Below are 16,770 nucleotides of genomic sequence, written 5' to 3'. Positions count from 1 at the left end.
GGACTATTTAATCCAGTCCAATAGGAAGTGAGCCCTGACTTGTGGCCCCCAATTAAAGAGTCTCTCAGCTTCCTTCCTGCCTGACAAATAGAAAGTTGTGGTGGCTTGTGGTCCGCCGCCTGCTGCTTGAGAGTGCGCAAGTGGGGCATCAGCGTCACATTCGCTCCATCTGCAAGTGTTATAATAAGTTATTCAAAGCTCTTAACACAGGACCAACCAGAGCGTGCCTCCCTCTCAGTTCCAGCACGTTTTCCTGCCCATCAGATGGATGCTCCTCTGCTGGAGTCTTTGGAAGGTTCTGGTGTCTTTTGTTTTAATTGGCGGGCTAGCGCCGGCTCCTATGGTGTGATTTTCATTAGAGAGGGGCTGCAGAGAGGGAGTGTTGGAACAGTCCTCCAGCCCAACCATGAATATTAAACATAATACAATTACAGCTTTCCGACCAATTATTTTTCTTTTCAGTGGGCAAAGTTGATGAAATACTCGCTAGATAGAGGTTTGCAGTATCTACTGTTGGCTTCTTTTTGTCCCTGGAATCGGTTGTCCTGGCATATCTTTGTGCCCATTTGCTGTGCTACCTGTTTCCCAGCGGCAAGTGTTCGATTTGAACGCTGAGGTTGCAGACTGTGCCAAGGTTCGCTGCATTTCAACTTGGTGCTGCACGCTGTCAGATGTTCGAGGCCAATACCTGCTTCTTAATGTGAATTTGATGGCTTGGGTGGACTCAGCACACCGAGGTGTGTGCTATTTTTGCGGACAAGAAGCCAGAGTGATGTCCCTCTAAGGAGTTGTTAGAGAAAATACTACTTTTTTTCCTGTGGGGAGAAGTTCAAGTCTGTTTTGGCCCACTGTTGTTTTTCTGGGTGATATCAAAGACACTGCTGCTGTATCTTTTGGTGCATTTGTTTATTTTGTTTGGAGCCGTCCATGCTGGTGTCTAAATACAATAGGAAAACAGATGGCAAACTTTGAACTTCTGGACCAAATTTGTGTTTGCCTTTGTCTCCTTAACAGCCAAACTGTAAATTATGGAATATAAATATTCAACAGAGGAGCTCTTTATGAAAATCACCACGCCAAAAATAGACCCTTAGTAACCAAACACGCATTGAGAAGTACTGGGCTAAACGCCCCCCCCCCCCAATCCTTAGCAGGGTCCCACTGTGGTCCAGAGGCGGGCCTCTCACCCAGCACTTTTGCTTGTCCTTGACCTGCACAGGCGCAGAGATGGGTGTCCCTGCATCTGAAGAGAGAGAAGGATCTTTGTTTTCAAAGCATACTTCAAGCTCTCTCTGGTCTTTCTAGTCCCAGATCCTCCAGCGGAGACGCAGACTGAGCAGACTGAATGGCATCCCACGGCGGGAGGCCCCTAGTCATCTGCACCCCCACTGCTTCCTCGTGGTTAGGCACGAAGTAATGCCTCTGCCTCTGACTCTAAGACCATATTTTTTTCAACATCCTGCTTCCACTTAACATTACCTAAGAAATTAATTATTAAACATTATGACACACAACATACAAATGAGGGTGTATATAAGGTAAATACATAATGTCAAGAACAGAGACTGCGCATAACTAGAACCCTCAAAGACCTGGTTCCCTCCTGGTTGCGGATGAGTTCTTGTTTTTTAAACCACATGACAGTGTCAAGAATCAAAAGCAGAAGCCTCTTTGTGGCTCTCATTCTGCCACTGCCACACCTCTTCTCCAGGATAACTGCCATTAACATTTCCAGTATGTGTTTCCAGAATTTTTAGTTGCTTATAAACAGCATGAACTTTCAAGTTGAATTTAAAAGCACAAAGTGGCATTGAGGAGGTCAGTCTTCTATGCACCCCTTTTCCTGGCCAGCATAGTCAGCCTCCCCAGTTGACCGCTGTCCTCCAGGTGTCATCCTTACAGTGGCATAGGTGTGTGTCTCCCCAATACACTCATTCAGGGTGGGGAGGGGAGCATACTGGAGGCTGCGCCTGTTGGTGATGTAGATCTGCCTGTCTCTCACGCCCCGTGTGAACTAGCGTAGGGATGCACCAAATTGCTCAACCAGCATTCATTGGATGTCCTGGCTGATTGTGCCACCCACATCCAGTCATTCAAATCAGTGACTTTAATGTCCTTTCTAGTTTTTCCTGTCAGCCTGATTCTCATCCTTAATAGGCAATGTTCCCCCCTCAGGGTGCTTTGAAGAGCTTTGTTTTTTCTCACTTTTGTGTCAGACACATTTTGATCATGTTTCACGCGAGGGCAGGGTCTTTTCAGGGCAGCAGTTGTTTTTTCCTTTATGATTTGTGTCAGAAGGTCTGTGAAATTCACTTCATTCTTGTTCATTAATTTGCTTACATTTTGACACGTTCAATTTTAGCTATTGGGACTTGTTTCAGGCACTAAGTATAATGGCATTTGCAGTAGACGAGATTTCTGACTCATTCTAACTCATCCATGTGAAAAGCTAGCATGTATTTGTAAAAAATGAGTTTTTTAAGGGGGTTCTTAAATCCAAATTCTTACTAGGCAAGTAATTATTTCAAGTCTCCAGATAAGTGACTACCAAGCATCCACACACTTGTCACAGTTCTGCTGGGCTCAAGTATAAAAGTACTTCCTAAGTGTCAAGATGGTCACAGATCAGGGAAGTGTTTCCTGGCCAGGGAAGGGTTTGGGTTGCAGACAAGTGGCACCAATTTACCTTTGCCCTTAACAGAATCTTATACCACCAGCAAAATCACTGTATAATAGTTACCACTGGGACAGGCTTCTCAGGCCAACACCACGAGGCATCCTTGTGCCAGTTGGATGTCACCTACCCTCTACCTGGATATGCACTCATTGCAGATGTCTCCCTGTTGAGGAGATCGAATGGACAGAGCAGCAATTGCCCTGGGTCACTCCTGTTCTATGTGCTTTTAAATCATTCTGATGAAGTGGTCGTGGGTTCTCTGAACTACAGCAGTGAGGAGAGAGTAGTCTATTTCAGTATTGTAGGTGTGTGCAGTTGAAGTAGTTTTACGTAGGAACATTGTACCCAGATCAGCACAACTGAGGGGGAAGCTTTAAATTAATCCCCTTTCCCTTCTCTGTGCTCTTTTGGCCCTTCCAGGGTGAGGATCCACGACCTCCGCACTGATAAAATTGCCCTGTCACTCTCGGCACACCAGCTTGGGGTCTCTGCAGTCCAGATGGATGACTGGAAGGTTGTCAGCGGAGGCGAGGAGGGCCTGGTGTCTGTGTGGGATTACCGCATGAACCAAAAGTTGTGGGAAGTCCATTCCAGGTAAGCTTGTCCCGCAGGAGTTTTGAGGAATAGCAGTCACACAAACCATCATTGCCAGTCACCCAAGCCAGGCACTGTACTAAGCGCTTCTTCAAGTGCATCCTGTGAGCAGGCTGTGCTGCTGCCTCCAGTGTTCAGATGAGGAAACTGAGGCTGGGACATGGTCCTGCTCCAGAGAGACGCAGTTCTTCTCTCTTACTGCATTGGTTTGCCATCGTTCATATCCAACCCTGAAGAGGCCCAGCTTCTCTAAGAAGGACTGATTTCTCATAAGTGCTGTTCTGGTTGTTTTAGAATTCCTCCATCTTACTAAAGCCAGATCAGAACTGTCGGAAGCCAGCTCAGCTAGGCCATGATGTGGCTCCCACTAGGTGCAGGGGGATGCAGGTGGGAGCACACACTCCTGGGTGTCAGATTGCAAGAGGGTCTGCCTGTTGCTTGAGCTGTCCTCAACTGTGTAGGGGGCACCTAGGACTAAAAGTGTTCCTGCCTCAAGTTTTCATTTCAATCTTTACTGAGAATATTGAAGAGAAGTAGATCCTATGCTGTGTACCGGCTTATGGCTTTGTGGATATAGGCACTTTTTTTTCTTTCTTTTTTTTTTTTTAGGCTATTGCGATGCCATACCAGGCATCTCCATTTCTTTCTTTCTCTCTTTCTTTATTCTAATCAGTTATACATGACGGCAGAATGCTCTTTGATTCATTGTACACAAACGGATCACAATTTTTCACTTCTCTGGTTGTACACACAGTAGGGTCACACACTTTTTTGGTACCAGGGATTGAACTCAGGGCACTCGACCACTGAGCCACATCCCCAGCCCTATTTCAATTTTATTTAGAGACAGGGTCTCACTGAGTTGCTTATTAGGGCCTTGCTGTTGCTGAGGCTGGCTTTGAACTCACGATTGTCCTGCCTAACCTGCCCAAGCTGCTGGGATTATAGGCGTGTGCCACCGCACCCAGCTGGCACATTTATATCCACAGTGCCTAAGTGGTTAAAAGGTTTTGTGTGAGCCTGCTCTTAACCTTAAAGCAGAGCTGGAGCTGACCAAGGCCACTCCCACCTCCACAGAGGAAGGGGTATACACTCAGTACCCTGTAAATAGACATTGTAGGTGAGGTGACACACGCCTGTAATTCAGCAACCAGGCCACTGAGGCAGGAGGATTGCAATGTCAAGGCCAACCTGGACAACTTAGTGAGACCCTATCTCATACAGGGCCGGGGATATAGCTCAGTGGTCGAGCACTCCTGAGTCCAGTCCCCAGATCTCAAGAAAAAAACAGACAGCAAGGTGAGGTGGAGAGCAGCACTGGCGAGTACTGTGGCTAGCAGCTTTTTCAGGAGAGGGCCCCTGGTGGTGTCAACACCACCCAGTTCTGTCTCTTTCCCTCCCTTCCCTACTGGCACAAGCCCCTTGCTGATTTTGTGATGATCCACTGTTGCCACCAGGTGGTGCCAAAAGCAAGTAAAAGTTCTACATGGGCCTCCCAGAAGCATTTGCCTTTAAGGGAAACCTGGAGTTTGTTTTGAGAGCTGGTCCTGGAGGGCAGCTCCTGGAGCTGGCTGTGCCTGTGCTGGCTGTTGGCTCCCTGCCCCCTCTTGACCGGCCATTCAGCAGCTGCCAGTCTCCCAGGTGTGGGCTGCCCCAGCTGTTCCTTTAAAGTGCTCAGCATTGACTTTTCTCACACGAGGGAGCCTCCTCCTCTCCATGGTCCCCTGCCCAGAACCCGCTGACTCACCCACGTCCTCCCTGAGCCCTCTGCCCATCCTAAGCGCAGTCCAGTGTTGTGTTGTCACTTTCATGTCCCCCCTTCTGCTTCGGACTCCTCAGCCAGCCTCTGGGTCCTCCTCACTCGTCAGTGACACATCCCCAGGCCTGAGCCCTCCCTTCTCTCCCCCGTCCTCTTGCCTTCTGTCCCCCTCTCTGGGCTCTATGATGCCCCCTTTGGTTTTATTACTCAGGAGCATCCTCTGCCACAGCATCCTGGGCTCAGCCTGAATAGGCCACTCCTGTGCTGGCCTGGTGTCCCCTCGGCCCTGAGTGTCCTCCCAGGTGCATCAGTCAGTTCCACTCCCAGAAGCCGTCACTTCTCTTGTGCTGCGGTGGCCTTGGCTGAGAGCTGTGGAAATGCGCCTTACCTTCCCCCCTGGCGAGGAGCTTCTGAGGGCAGCTGTCCCCTGTGGGAGCCATTGGTGTCACAGGCACCTCCCGGCTTAGCACTGTGGCCCGGCAGGTGCTACAGAAGGTTTCTAGAGTGAGTGAAAGTCCGTTAGACTTGAAGCCATCACTTGCCGAGATGTTCTCAATGTGCTGTCACGGCCCGAGCACAGGTGTCATTTTAGTCCCGACTAAATGGCTAAAGCCTTACAGATCACCCTTAAATGTCCCCACATGCTGCAGATGAGGATCCCGGCTCGGAGCTCAGGAAGCCTGCCCAGGACTTCTAGCCAGGGGGACAAAAACAGGGCTGGTCTCCACTGCGTGTTGCCCATTTGTCTCAAGTTGAGTTTGTCCTTGTGTGTCAGCCAGAGTGCAGGTGGGACTCCCCGATTTGTTTACGAAGTGTCAGCAGCTGTGGGAGCTGAGGGAGAGCCTGCTCTGCAGGGATAAGCAGGGCCTGGGGGTCCAGACTCCCGCTGGAGGCTGCGCTGCCCCCTCTTCTGCAATGGGCTCCACCTCAGAGGCGTTCCCCTCCCCACTCCCAGGCACGCCGTGAGGCACATCTCCTTCAACAGCCACAGCCTCATCACGGCCAACGTGCCCTACGAGAAGGTGGTGCGGAACTCGGACCTGGACAGCTTCGCCACTCACAGGAGGTCAGTGGGGTCCGGTGGGGCCGGGTCTGCCGTGTCCACAAGGACGATCTTAGTTGGGTTTCATTGATAGAATCCCCCATGGCACATTGCCCCTGTGGGCACCCCAGGTGTGGCCATTCTTCCTATCCATGACCACCAAAGAGCCAGGAGAAGTACCCAGGGCCTGTCAGAAGCCCTCCCTAGCCACTCGTGGCACTTGGTGCCGGCCGGAGGATCCGAGCCCCAGCAGCCCACAGACCTGCCTGTGCTTAGAATCCTAGGGCCACACCTGGTCCTCAGAGCTCCTGTTCAGTCTGCTGGTGACCCAGCTGCCAGGCAGAAGAGGTCCCTGTGTGGGTGGGCTCAGGGGCCTTTTCTGGGACTGTGCCTAGCTCCTGAGTGCCCCCTGCAGCTGACCCCACCGACATCCACAGGCCTCGCCTCCACAGCCTGCTCTGCCTGGACCCAGGATCCTGAGTGTCTGACACATTGTGGGCCCCGAAATGAATTGCTGTCCTGCCCCAAGCCCTGCCTTCTACAGAGCCAGAGCTCGTCAGGGTGAGGGCCAGTAACACCATCCTGACCTGTTGTCCCTCTGCCTTCTCCAGACACCGGGGGCTGATTCACGCCTATGAGTTTGCCGTGGACCAGCTGGCCTTCCAGAGCCCTCTTCCTGTCTGCCGCTCCTCCTGTGACACCATGACCAGTTACAACTATGACCTTGCGCTCACTTTTCCCAGTGACAATATTTAGTGCCTCATGGGAGCAGGAAGAAAAGTGGGAAGGACCAGTTTTATAAACTTGCAAACCCTAAGAGAGCTGTCTACAGAGCGGTAGGCATTTGGGGGACCAGCTGCTCCTGAGCGTGGCACCCTTAGCTGCCTCCGCTGCCCTCAGCCACAGGCAAAGCATGGGTGTGTGCCATGGCTCCTTCCATCTCACCCTGCTCTCTGTGGCTTAGAGTAACACGACTCAAACTTCACCTCCTCCCTCACCGCCCTTCCCTGGTCCCACTGGAGGCCTAGGGAGCTCCATGCTCTGAACACCAGGCTCAGTTGGCCCCGGCTCCTGCCCTGGTGGCCATCTTCCCAGCCTCCAAACTCTTTCAAGGACCTTGTGGTCCTGGGGATGTGCCGGTCTCTGGGCCTACAAGGCCCCATCCTTTGGATCAAAGATCAAGCTCAAGTTGATCAAAGATCAACTCAGGGTGGTCTCCTCTGAGCTCCCACCTCGCCACTGCCCAGTGTGACCTGGAGAGCAGTGCTTTTTCTTCATAGCTTTTACCAGGGTTTATAAGTATATATTTATACAATTATTTCATTAAGAACTATTTTGCTTTCTATTATGTCAACAGTATATGATACAAAGTAAGTATTTTCTCAATATTCACAAACTTAACAGCCATCCTCCAAAGGGAGAGGTCAAGGGGGGACCGTGCCTTCAATCCCTGAAGATAAAATAAGACTGTGCGAGAGAGCAATCGAGAAGTAGCTTCCCTCCCAGAGCAGGGAACCATCGCATTGGTCTTGATTTTCTTGATTTACTTTTTTTCTAAATAGCAGCAGCATCAGCTGCTCTACCAGCTGCTCTATGCAGGCTGATGGAGCTTGCCTGGCATGAGACCCCTGGGTTCCACCCCCAGCCTGAGACCCACATGCAGTGGGTCATCAGCAGATGGAGTTACTGAACAACCTAAAGACCTGGAGGATTTGCATAACGTCATTAGCAAGCTTGATCCAGGAGATGTGTGTGGAACTTTGTCTCATTTCACATGTCCACAGACCATGTTGGAAAGTCTCTGATTGCAGGAGACGGACACCCTGTAGCCTGTTCCCTGACCCCGGGACAGTGCAGTTAGGAAACAACACAAAGTAAAGAAATAAAAATGTGTCTGGGGATCCAGGCCTTCAGAATTGGATATACGGAGGGCTGTTACTGGGGAAGGGAAATGTGGGTTCTCAGACCCAGGGCAGGGGGTCAGAGGCCAAGGCCAGAGAGGAGCTATGACACAGCAGGAGGAGATGAGGCCTCCCCAAAGATGCTCAGGAGAGGCCACGGTGGCCCAGACACAGTGCAAGGAGGGGGTTGAAGGGTTAGAAGCAGATGAACTGTACAGCTCTTGATAAAGAAGGTACAAGGACTATTAGGGACAGAAAAATGGTGGCCTCGACATGAGGTCACCTGCTGCCCCCTCTGAAGAGAAGTGAGCAGGGATCCAGTGCTGGCGATGGAACTCAGGCCCCGCCCAGGCAAGCGCTGTGCCTGAAGCTTGGGGAGGGTTCAGGGCTTGCTTCAGTCAGCCACCCTTCCACACCCCGCTGCGGCTCAGCTCACACAGCCAGGCGAAGAGCCAAGGGGGAACTGCACTCCCCAGCCAAAGACTGCCCCCTCAGACTGCCTCCAGGAGCAGGTGGGCACCGGAATCCTGCTCCTGTTCTTGGGAGAAATGCCCCTGTCAGCAGGGAGCTGCTGTGCGCCCCATTCTGCTGGCCTGCCTGTATTGGGGTGCTCGTCCTCCTGCAGCTGGGCCCCTGCAGTTTCTTTCCGAGGCAGCTCCTTCCAGGTGAACCGCGCACTCTGCGGGTAGGGCCTACCTCCTCGCCTGGCAGCCACTGGAGATAATGAAACATCTAGAATCAGGAGACGCAGAAAATCTTTCCAAAATTAAAAACAGTTTTAACTACGAGCATTCCCTGCTAACAGCCAGCCAGGGGGGAGATGTTTAGCCCCCCAGCCCCTCAGGAAGATAGCCTGAGTTCCGGAGCAGAGCCCTCAGCCCCAGTGAACCTTCAGGCCAAACAGGTCTGTCTGCAGCTGGGTAGAACCTCTCGGGGTCAACTGCCCCAACCGAGGCTCAGCCAACATCCCCAGTGGTCAGCACGGCCAGGCCACAGCCACCCCGCCTCACCTGCGTCCCCTGGCTTTGCAGGGAGCTGCGTCCCAGGCCTGTGCCGAGTGCATTTGGCACCTGTGTTTCCTTGGAGCTCTTCTGCTTCCCAGATTCTTCCTCCTGGGCTCCTCCCAGAATGTGCAGGGGGTGGGGGGTCAGGACACCACCCGGTCTCATCCTCCTGCCTCTGTCTGTCCTGGTATAAGTGTTCTGAACTTCGTTGTGGCTCAGGCTGTTCTGACACTCCGCAGGGTACATGGTGGCAGGCCCCTCCTGGCATGGCTCAGAACCAGCTCTCCACCGTTCTCTCAGTGGAGGGCCCCAGCAGAGTCTTCCCCAGAGCCTCTACCACAGGGTTCCCAGCCCAGGGTCAGAGACCCACCAGGGACACAGGCAGCCTGCAAGTGTTGCCATTTTCAAGGAACAGCTACCTTTCCTGCATGGACATGGGCGGGACTGCAGTGCCCTCCCCCAGCTCTCATCTCTGGGGCGTTGGGCATGGTGTTCGCCTTGGTCCACGCAATGAGTCACCTTAAACACTAGGGACAGCAGCATCTTCCCTCTCAATAGAAATCCTGCCCTGGCCAATCGCTCAGATTTCAGCTGATTAAAGGAAAACTGGATTTCCTCAGCAGTGGCATTTTGGTCCTTTCTGAAAGAGAAAGGAGACACTCACTGTCCCCTGAGGACTGAAGACCTGGAAGTTAACCCATTAGGCCCCAAGCTGTCCATCCATAAATCTTTCAATGAATCTGACGCAGGTGCTTAAAATAGATTGGAAATCAATCCAGAGCTTATGCCTTTTTGTATATAAAATATATTTTTTTCAAATACTTTCGATTTTCTCAAAATAGAGCCCTGAAAACATTTATTTTAAAAGTTACTGAAAGTACTTTTTTTTCTTTTTGCTCCCGTTGTTTTTCTGAATGTCCCAGATGTGGGACGATGAGACTACGTAGGTCCTGGGGGTGACACTTCCCACCTGTTCAATGGCCAGCATCATCCCTGCAAGCTGGTTTTGCTCAGCCTTGTACGGAGGGCTCACCCTTGCACAGGTCCCTCTCCTCAACTGTCTGGTGGCTGCTCCTAGGGGGGCCAGTGACAGTGGGCCCAGACAGGGCTGTCTCCTCCCTGACGGGGCCCTTGCTCTGCAGAGCAGCTGCTTCAGCAGCAAGCTTATGGTGCTGGCCGGCCCAGGCCGTAGAGCTGCGAGCCACAGACCTGCCGCGTCACCCTGCGCAGCCAGGCCAGATGGTTACCTGGCTCCCACGGCAGGGCCTGCGGTGGTGACTTGGCTGGGCTGCTCCACTGTGCAGGGAAGGCTCCCTCTCACTGGGCTCCAGAGTGCCCGTGTGGGCACTGTGTCTTTGGCCTCTGATGTTGAACGTGAGCTTCCAGAAGCAGCTGGGAGCCTTTCTGTTCTCGAGGGAGGGAGGGAAACTCCCCTGCCCTCCACAGCTGAGCCATCCTGCCATCTTTCCTTCCCTTGCCCAGCGTGCGGGCAAATGCTGCTTTGTCGCTTCCCTAAGACGAAGGTGACAGCAAGGCACTTGCATGCCCCTTGACCTCACTACTGCTCCACTGGAACCCCCCTTGGGGGCCACACCAAGAACCAGGGCTTGTCCCTGGCTGTCAACAAGCAGATTCAAATGCTGAGCAGCTCTGTGCCCTCTCCCGGGTCTTGCAACCCCCTGGGCTGTTCACCCACAACCCACCACCCTGCTGGCACTGGTTCAAGTCCTGGCAGAGCTGGAGACAAAGGCGCTGCTGGAAGACCGGCGGCTGTGGCCCTGGCTCCTCCCACTCAGCTTCCCAGGCCTTGCCAAGGTCACCGCGTGGGAGGACAGCCTGCCGGGCTTGTTGGCAAAGCCCTCACCCAGGCAACTTGTGTTTTTAACTCTCCGCCAGGCTCCTTGCGACTCAGCGCCTCTCACAGCACAGAATTCAGCCTCAGCCTCCTGAACAGCAGGCCTGACGGCTATGGCCCCTCTCCTGTTAGCAAACAAAAGAACTTTGGACCAAAAAATAATAGTTTTGTTAAAGTCTAGCAATAATTTGTTCTATAAGAGGCCAGAACTAGAGGCTGGGTAATCTTGCTGTTTGCTTAACAATAATTCATGTTTAACATGGCTGCAGAAGGTATCCCCAAAGGAGTGCCTCAGGTTTCCATTACATAGCCCTTTTGTAAACCTACCTACTTAATAGATTTATGTCAAACTACCATCTTCTTTTAACATTCAAAAGCCAACTTTTCAGCCGGGCACTGTGGCACATGCCTGTAATCACAGCAGCTCGGGAGGCTGAGGCAGGAGGATTGAGAGTTCAAATCCAGCATCAACAAAAGTGAGGCACTGAGCAACTCAATGAGACCCTGTCTCTAAATAAAATACAAAATGGGACTGGGGATATGGCTTAGTAGTCCAGTGCCCCTGAGTTCAAGCCCCAGTACCCTCCCCCAAAAAACAACTTTTGCCCTTGTTAACTTGCAATATAGGACTGGATCTCACCTCCGACTTGATTCCCAGCAATGACTTAGAATACAGAGAAAGTGGCCTCTGCCCAAGCAGCTGAGGACGTTGTCCCTGCTCAGTGTTCTCTACCCACATCCTGGGAACCTCCAAGTCCCCACTTATCAGCATCCTTCAAATATTTGACTTAGCACTGAGTTCTGCCTTGTTCCTTTTAATCACTTGCCTGTCTTATCAAAGATTTCAGCACAAACAGCACCTGCTGGGGCAGCCACAGTTGAGACACCCCTGTCATTCAGTTCACGTCCCCATCCAGGGATGAGGAGGGCTGGCTGCATTTGGACAGGGTCAGTGCCCTCCCAGTCATGCCCAGGAGTTAGAAGGCATAGAAACCATTCCCAAGCCACCTGCTTCCTTCCTGCCATGCAGACTGCACTGCCCAAATGGCACGGCCATCACCAGACCCAGGCCAGAGCAGCAGCCCTCAGTCTTTGATGATCAGAGGCCCTGGGGAATTAGCCTGCCTCTCCCAGGGGGCATTTGTACCACCTGAGGGCCAGGCTGGCTCACTGCCCACAGCACCCTGGGAGCTGGGCGGAGAGCTTCAGGTGACTTGTGCCCCTGCACTGATGGAGATGCACCCTGCCCTGCAGGGAGATGACTCCATCTGTGAGCAGAGGAGCTTTCTTCTGAGTGGCAGGGACTGGGCTCAGGAACCGGCTCATTTTAATTAGCTGTGTAGCTAAGCTGTGGCCCATGGCTTCAAAGACCCCAGGCAGGCTGGACCCGCAGTCTGCAGAGCCAGCACAGTTGATGCCTGTCTGTCGTGGCCACATCTCCCCAACTCAGGGCACAGGAGCTGAGGGAAGGTTATTATTTATTTAAAAAAAAAAAAACATTTTGCATTCATGAATTGCCTTTGTTGTAAAGAACAAAATAGAAGCAAATTGGGAGCGCCCCAGCACCCCAGGCTGTCTCGGGCATGCCAGAGGCCCTGCGAAGATTCGCTGGGGACAGAGGAAAGAGGAGGCCGGGAAAATGGATTTCAGACACTTCCTGGACAGAAGCTCCTAATGATGCAGATTCTGTCTTTCCGTCCCCGTGACTTGCAGGTCTTTAGCAGGCAGCCCAGAAGCTAAAAGGACCCCGAGAGGCAGGTGAGGGAGCCCGTCCTCTCTAGGAAACTGCCCGGGTCCTCTTGGGAAGCTGGCAGGGTTTGTCACTCCCTAGACGGCAGGCACTAGAGGGTGGACGCAGAGGCCTCTGCCCACGCTCCTGCTCTCACCAAGACCAGACGTTTGTTGAATTAAGTCCTAATCCAAGAAGCAGGTCCCTGGCATGGCTTCAGGCCCGTGAAGCTGAGCCGCGCAGCCTCTGAGCCCCAGGGAGGCAGCTGGGCCTGGGTGAAGGTCTGGCCTTTCTCAGGCCCCACCTGCCACCTCTGCCTCCCAGCCAGGCACCCAGGATGGGCAGCCCCGCACCTGCCTCAGTTGGACCTGTCACCCAAGTGCCTAGGGTCCCCAGACTCCACCTCCACCCTGTTGCCCTCCACGCTGTCCCTGGCACAGTCCCTTGAGCTCAGCACACTTTTGGTTTGCCTTTTGAATTTAAGCACCATCTCGTCCCTTGGCCCCAGCAGCAGCCCGAGGACACCTGACATGCCAGGGAGTTGCTCTTTCTGGCACGCGTTGGACCAGGACACTCCTGTTGGAGTGAACATTCACCCACAGCAGAGTCACCCACGCGGGGCTGCCTAGAGTCACCTCAGACTCCTCATCTGGGGCAGGGAAAGCCTGCTGTATGCAGCTCAGCTCCGTGGGGACTGCCATCGCCTGGCTGGGAAAACTACCTGCAGGCGGGTGGCTGAGGACCCCTGACCACAGCCCAGAGAGAGGAGGGTCCCTCGGCAGCCACTCCTCCCCCACCAGGCTCTCCACTGAGATGACAATAGGTGGCCATTGGTGTTAGTACCATTAGCTACAAGCATGAGTCACTGTCCCCTAGGACAGCCTTTGGGTGGTTCATCAAAGAACCACCTGAGCTTCTGCAGCAGGAGGGTAACACGAAAGCGGAGATGCCCCTGGGTTTGTTTCCCCTCCAGTACAAGCTTCACTGGGAACATTGAATCACACAAAGTACAAATGTCACCAACCACACGAAACATCCAAGCCCAGTTTCTACCATCTGTGAAGAGCGGGGCACCAAGAACACAGACGCACACCCCTGTGCTCGCATGTGCGGGACCCAGCTCAGGACGCCTGGGAGGCCACCGTGGTGACCTCTGTTGAGGGATGGCCAGGCCGGGCGCGGGCCCACGACTGCCTTTTGTACTGTCAACCCCAAGGCCAGGTCTGAACAGATCAGATAGAGCGCACTCAGCAAGAAAATGACCGCAAATCCAGGCTCCCGGAGGACGCAGTGACCAGTTATCAGGAGACCTGCTGGAAGGCCAGAGAGCCACCTCCCAGTGAGTGTCAACAGGAGAAGTGGGGCATGTCCAAGTGGCACTGCCAGCAAGAGGCCTGGAAGACAAATCCTTAACAAAGCCACACACAGCCAAGGACACTGCCAGGGCCAGCCGCTGGGGACCCACGCAGGGCAGCAGAGACCACATAGTCAGCAGGAGTTTCTGCAGCTCTGCCAGCTCCACACGGTCCTCTGCTGACCCTCCTGCCATCACCATCAGCCAACACCAGTGACTTGTTTCCACAGCTTCCTCCAATAGGTGACAGCGAGTCCTAGATGCTCACCTGGGCAGACGCTCCTCTGACTTCTGCTGCTGCCACCTGCATGGGGACCACAGAGTCCTGGGGGGTGCAGCTGGCCCATCCGACAGGAGCCCGGACCAGCAGCCCCAGCGAGGTCCCCACCACCAGAGTCTGAGAGTCTGCAGCCAGCCAGCCTGGAGTCCCAGTGCCCAGGGGCAGGCAGCGCCCATAGCCAGGGCTCCCTGTGTGAACACTGGTCACGAGTTTGAGGAAGCCCTGCCTGAGTCCAGCCCTGGGGACACACGCAGCAGAGTGGCTCCTCCTGGTCTCCCCACTGAGGGCCGAGGAGCCAGGTGGACCAGGCTGATCACCAGCCACCAGCATGCACTGGGCCCAGAGCCAACAGGAAACCGGCCCTTTAAGATGACCCGGCCACCCCTGTCCCTCTTATTCAGTCCCAGCCACCCACGGCTGGCCCTGGCCAGGAACCAGGAACGGACACAAGTCGCGCTCATTAACAAACCTTTTTTTTTTTTTATTGTCATTAGAGATAAAAATTGCAAAGTCCCACATACCACAGCCCCGATGGCACAGGGGACACGAACCCCGTCCACTATTTACAGGAGCCGCAGCGGAGGCCAGGCCAGGCTGTCCCCTCTCTCGGCAGCTTCTCCGGAAGGCAGCAGTGGGTCAGTGGCAGAGGGCGATGGTCTCCATGTTGAGGAAGCGGACGTGCATCTTGGTCTCGATGTCTATTCCCTGCCAGATCTGTAAGGGACCAAGCAGCGTCAGGGGCGTCCCCACCTCGCCGCAGCTGCCTGGGCCCAGTCCTGGCCCCCGCCCTCCCTTTCCCCGGTCAAGGTGAAGACCAGGGGCTGTCGTGAGCCTTGAGCCGAGTGAGGAAGAACAAGTCCCATCTGTCCTCCTGCTGGTTAATATGGCTGTGACATTTGGCTTCTTCCTGAGTGTCGCAGCACGCTATGGTTAAGTCCAGAGGCAGGTCCCCTCCCGCCACACCCCCTTCAGACTCCATGGTCCTCACGCCACCACCACAGCCCCTCAGCCCCCTTCTCATATGATGCGGGGACCACCCCACCTGCTGTCCCCTTCACGGAACACTAGGAGGACTCTGGTGACATAGGTCTCATTGGATTTTGTGAACAGTAAGGGTAAAGTTGTGGAGTGTGACAGGCCACCATCAGTAAGCAGAAGCACAGGACAGTCTGCTGGGCTCAGCCTGAGCGCTCACCGTGTTCTAGGCAGGGAAAGGGAATTCCCACCTAACGTTCAAGTCCAAGGCCATGCCCTGGCACTGCCATTACCATCCGTCCTGGCCAGGGCACTGGTGCTGTCCCCAACACCCCCACAGCTCTACTCTCTCCTACTCCTTGGCAACTCGGGGCCCAGGGCGCCACAGATGCGGAGATGGGAACAGGAACGGAGGGACTTGGTGGGCGGGTGACTTCTCACCGCCTCCCCGCTTATGTAAGAACTTCAAACCCTCAAGTTGTCACTCAGCGTCTCCAGGGACAGCCACGAGGCTGGGAAAGTCAGAGCTGCCAGGGCGCCCAGAGACAAGGAGACGGGCGGGGGGGGGCCTTCTTGTCACTGCCCAGTCTCCCAGGTGCTTCCCAGTCCCTGCCCCTGATCTGGGTGCTGCGAGGGACACAGGAGACCAATCTGGTTCCATCCAGGTGGCTCCCACTCACTGGGTGGGTGAGAGAGTCTCAGGGTGGTTTCTGCTAAGTGCTGGACAGCAACATGGTCACCAAGGCCCCTGGAAGGGACCAGGGAGGGGAGGGGAAAGGAGGGGACCTGGCTTGTCATGAAAGAGCCCCACACGTGCAGGAACGGGGTTGAGAAGCCGTAGGGGAAGGCACTTCACAGGCAAAAAAGAAACTCACCCTGTGTCTGGCCTCCCTTCCCTGAGCCTCCTTCCTCCCCAGGCTCCTAGGTCCTCACCTGTTGTCTTCCCTGGATGAGAGGCCCCAGTGCAGGCCAGAGTGACCCTGCTCACAAGCACAGACCTGCCCTTCCCCTGCCCATCACCCTGCCCAGCCCTGACATGCGGCAACTGACGGGGTGAAGGTGGCTGCTGACCTGTGACCCAGAAGTCCCTTCTGGGCTTTCCCTTGCAGCTGGTTCTGTGCTTCCTGCCCTGCCATCTGCCTCCCCCTGCACTTGCAGAAGGCTGGCCAGGTCAGGGACAGGCTTGGAGGGGAGCCTCAGCCCTGGGCCCCGGCCCCACTCCAGGCCAGGCCCTGCGTGCCTGGTGCTGCGCGGCTGGGCCAAGAGCCCTTCCAGTACTGTTGGGCCTCCTTGCCCCTTGCCCCCCGCCCCCCGCAGCTCCCAGGAAGGCCATGGAGACGCCGTCTTGAGGATGTCCAGGGCCAAAGCAGGCAGGTTCCTCTGAGATCTCAACTGTCCAAATGTCGAGGAGCTGGTCTCAACTCCCTGCCCAGGGCCTGCTGCCATCAACAGGGCCCACACCACCCTCACCACCTGCCCCAGGGGCTGCAGAATCCACCATGAGAGGAGGGGGAGCGAGCGGCAGCCACTTAAAAACGACACCCAGACACGGCCAGGAAGGAGGAGGCAGAGCCGTTGTTGGTGCTTGTCCAGGCCCAGG

General features: G+C 54.4%; 2 protein-coding genes across 4 annotated transcripts in view; one reads left to right on the top strand and one right to left on the bottom strand.

Moving 5' to 3' along the window:
* Fbxw8 (F-box and WD repeat domain containing 8) overlaps positions 1 to 7,993 on the top strand; it is a 107,196-nt gene extending 99,203 nt beyond the window's left edge. The window contains exons 9-11 of the mRNA XM_046446231.2: positions 3,098 to 3,271; positions 5,986 to 6,096; positions 6,684 to 7,993. Coding sequence (XP_046302187.1) covers positions 3,098 to 3,271; positions 5,986 to 6,096; positions 6,684 to 6,828 — 430 coding nt within the window. The 3' untranslated portion in view covers positions 6,829 to 7,993. The remainder of the gene's footprint in view (positions 1 to 3,097; positions 3,272 to 5,985; positions 6,097 to 6,683) is intronic.
* A 6,659-nt stretch (positions 7,994 to 14,652) lies between these two features.
* The window catches only part of Tesc (tescalcin), a 36,777-nt gene continuing 34,659 nt past the window's right edge, over positions 14,653 to 16,770 (bottom strand). For all 3 annotated transcript variants that reach the window (XM_046446230.2, XM_046446229.2, XM_046446228.2), the window contains one exon: positions 14,653 to 14,909. In XM_046446230.2, the coding sequence (XP_046302186.1) occupies positions 14,832 to 14,909 (78 nt within the window). In that variant the 3' untranslated portion in view covers positions 14,653 to 14,831. The remainder of the gene's footprint in view (positions 14,910 to 16,770) is intronic.

The sequence above is a fragment of the Marmota monax genome, unplaced genomic scaffold (genome assembly GCF_021218885.2).
Source record: "Marmota monax isolate L192 unplaced genomic scaffold, Marmota_monax_Labrador192_F-V1.1 WCK01_AAM20220418_F8-fsc00092, whole genome shotgun sequence".
Lineage (NCBI taxonomy): Eukaryota > Metazoa > Chordata > Mammalia > Rodentia > Sciuridae > Marmota > Marmota monax.
The sequence above is the reverse complement of the archived record's forward strand: the minus strand, read 5'-3'. Positions and strand labels throughout refer to the sequence as shown.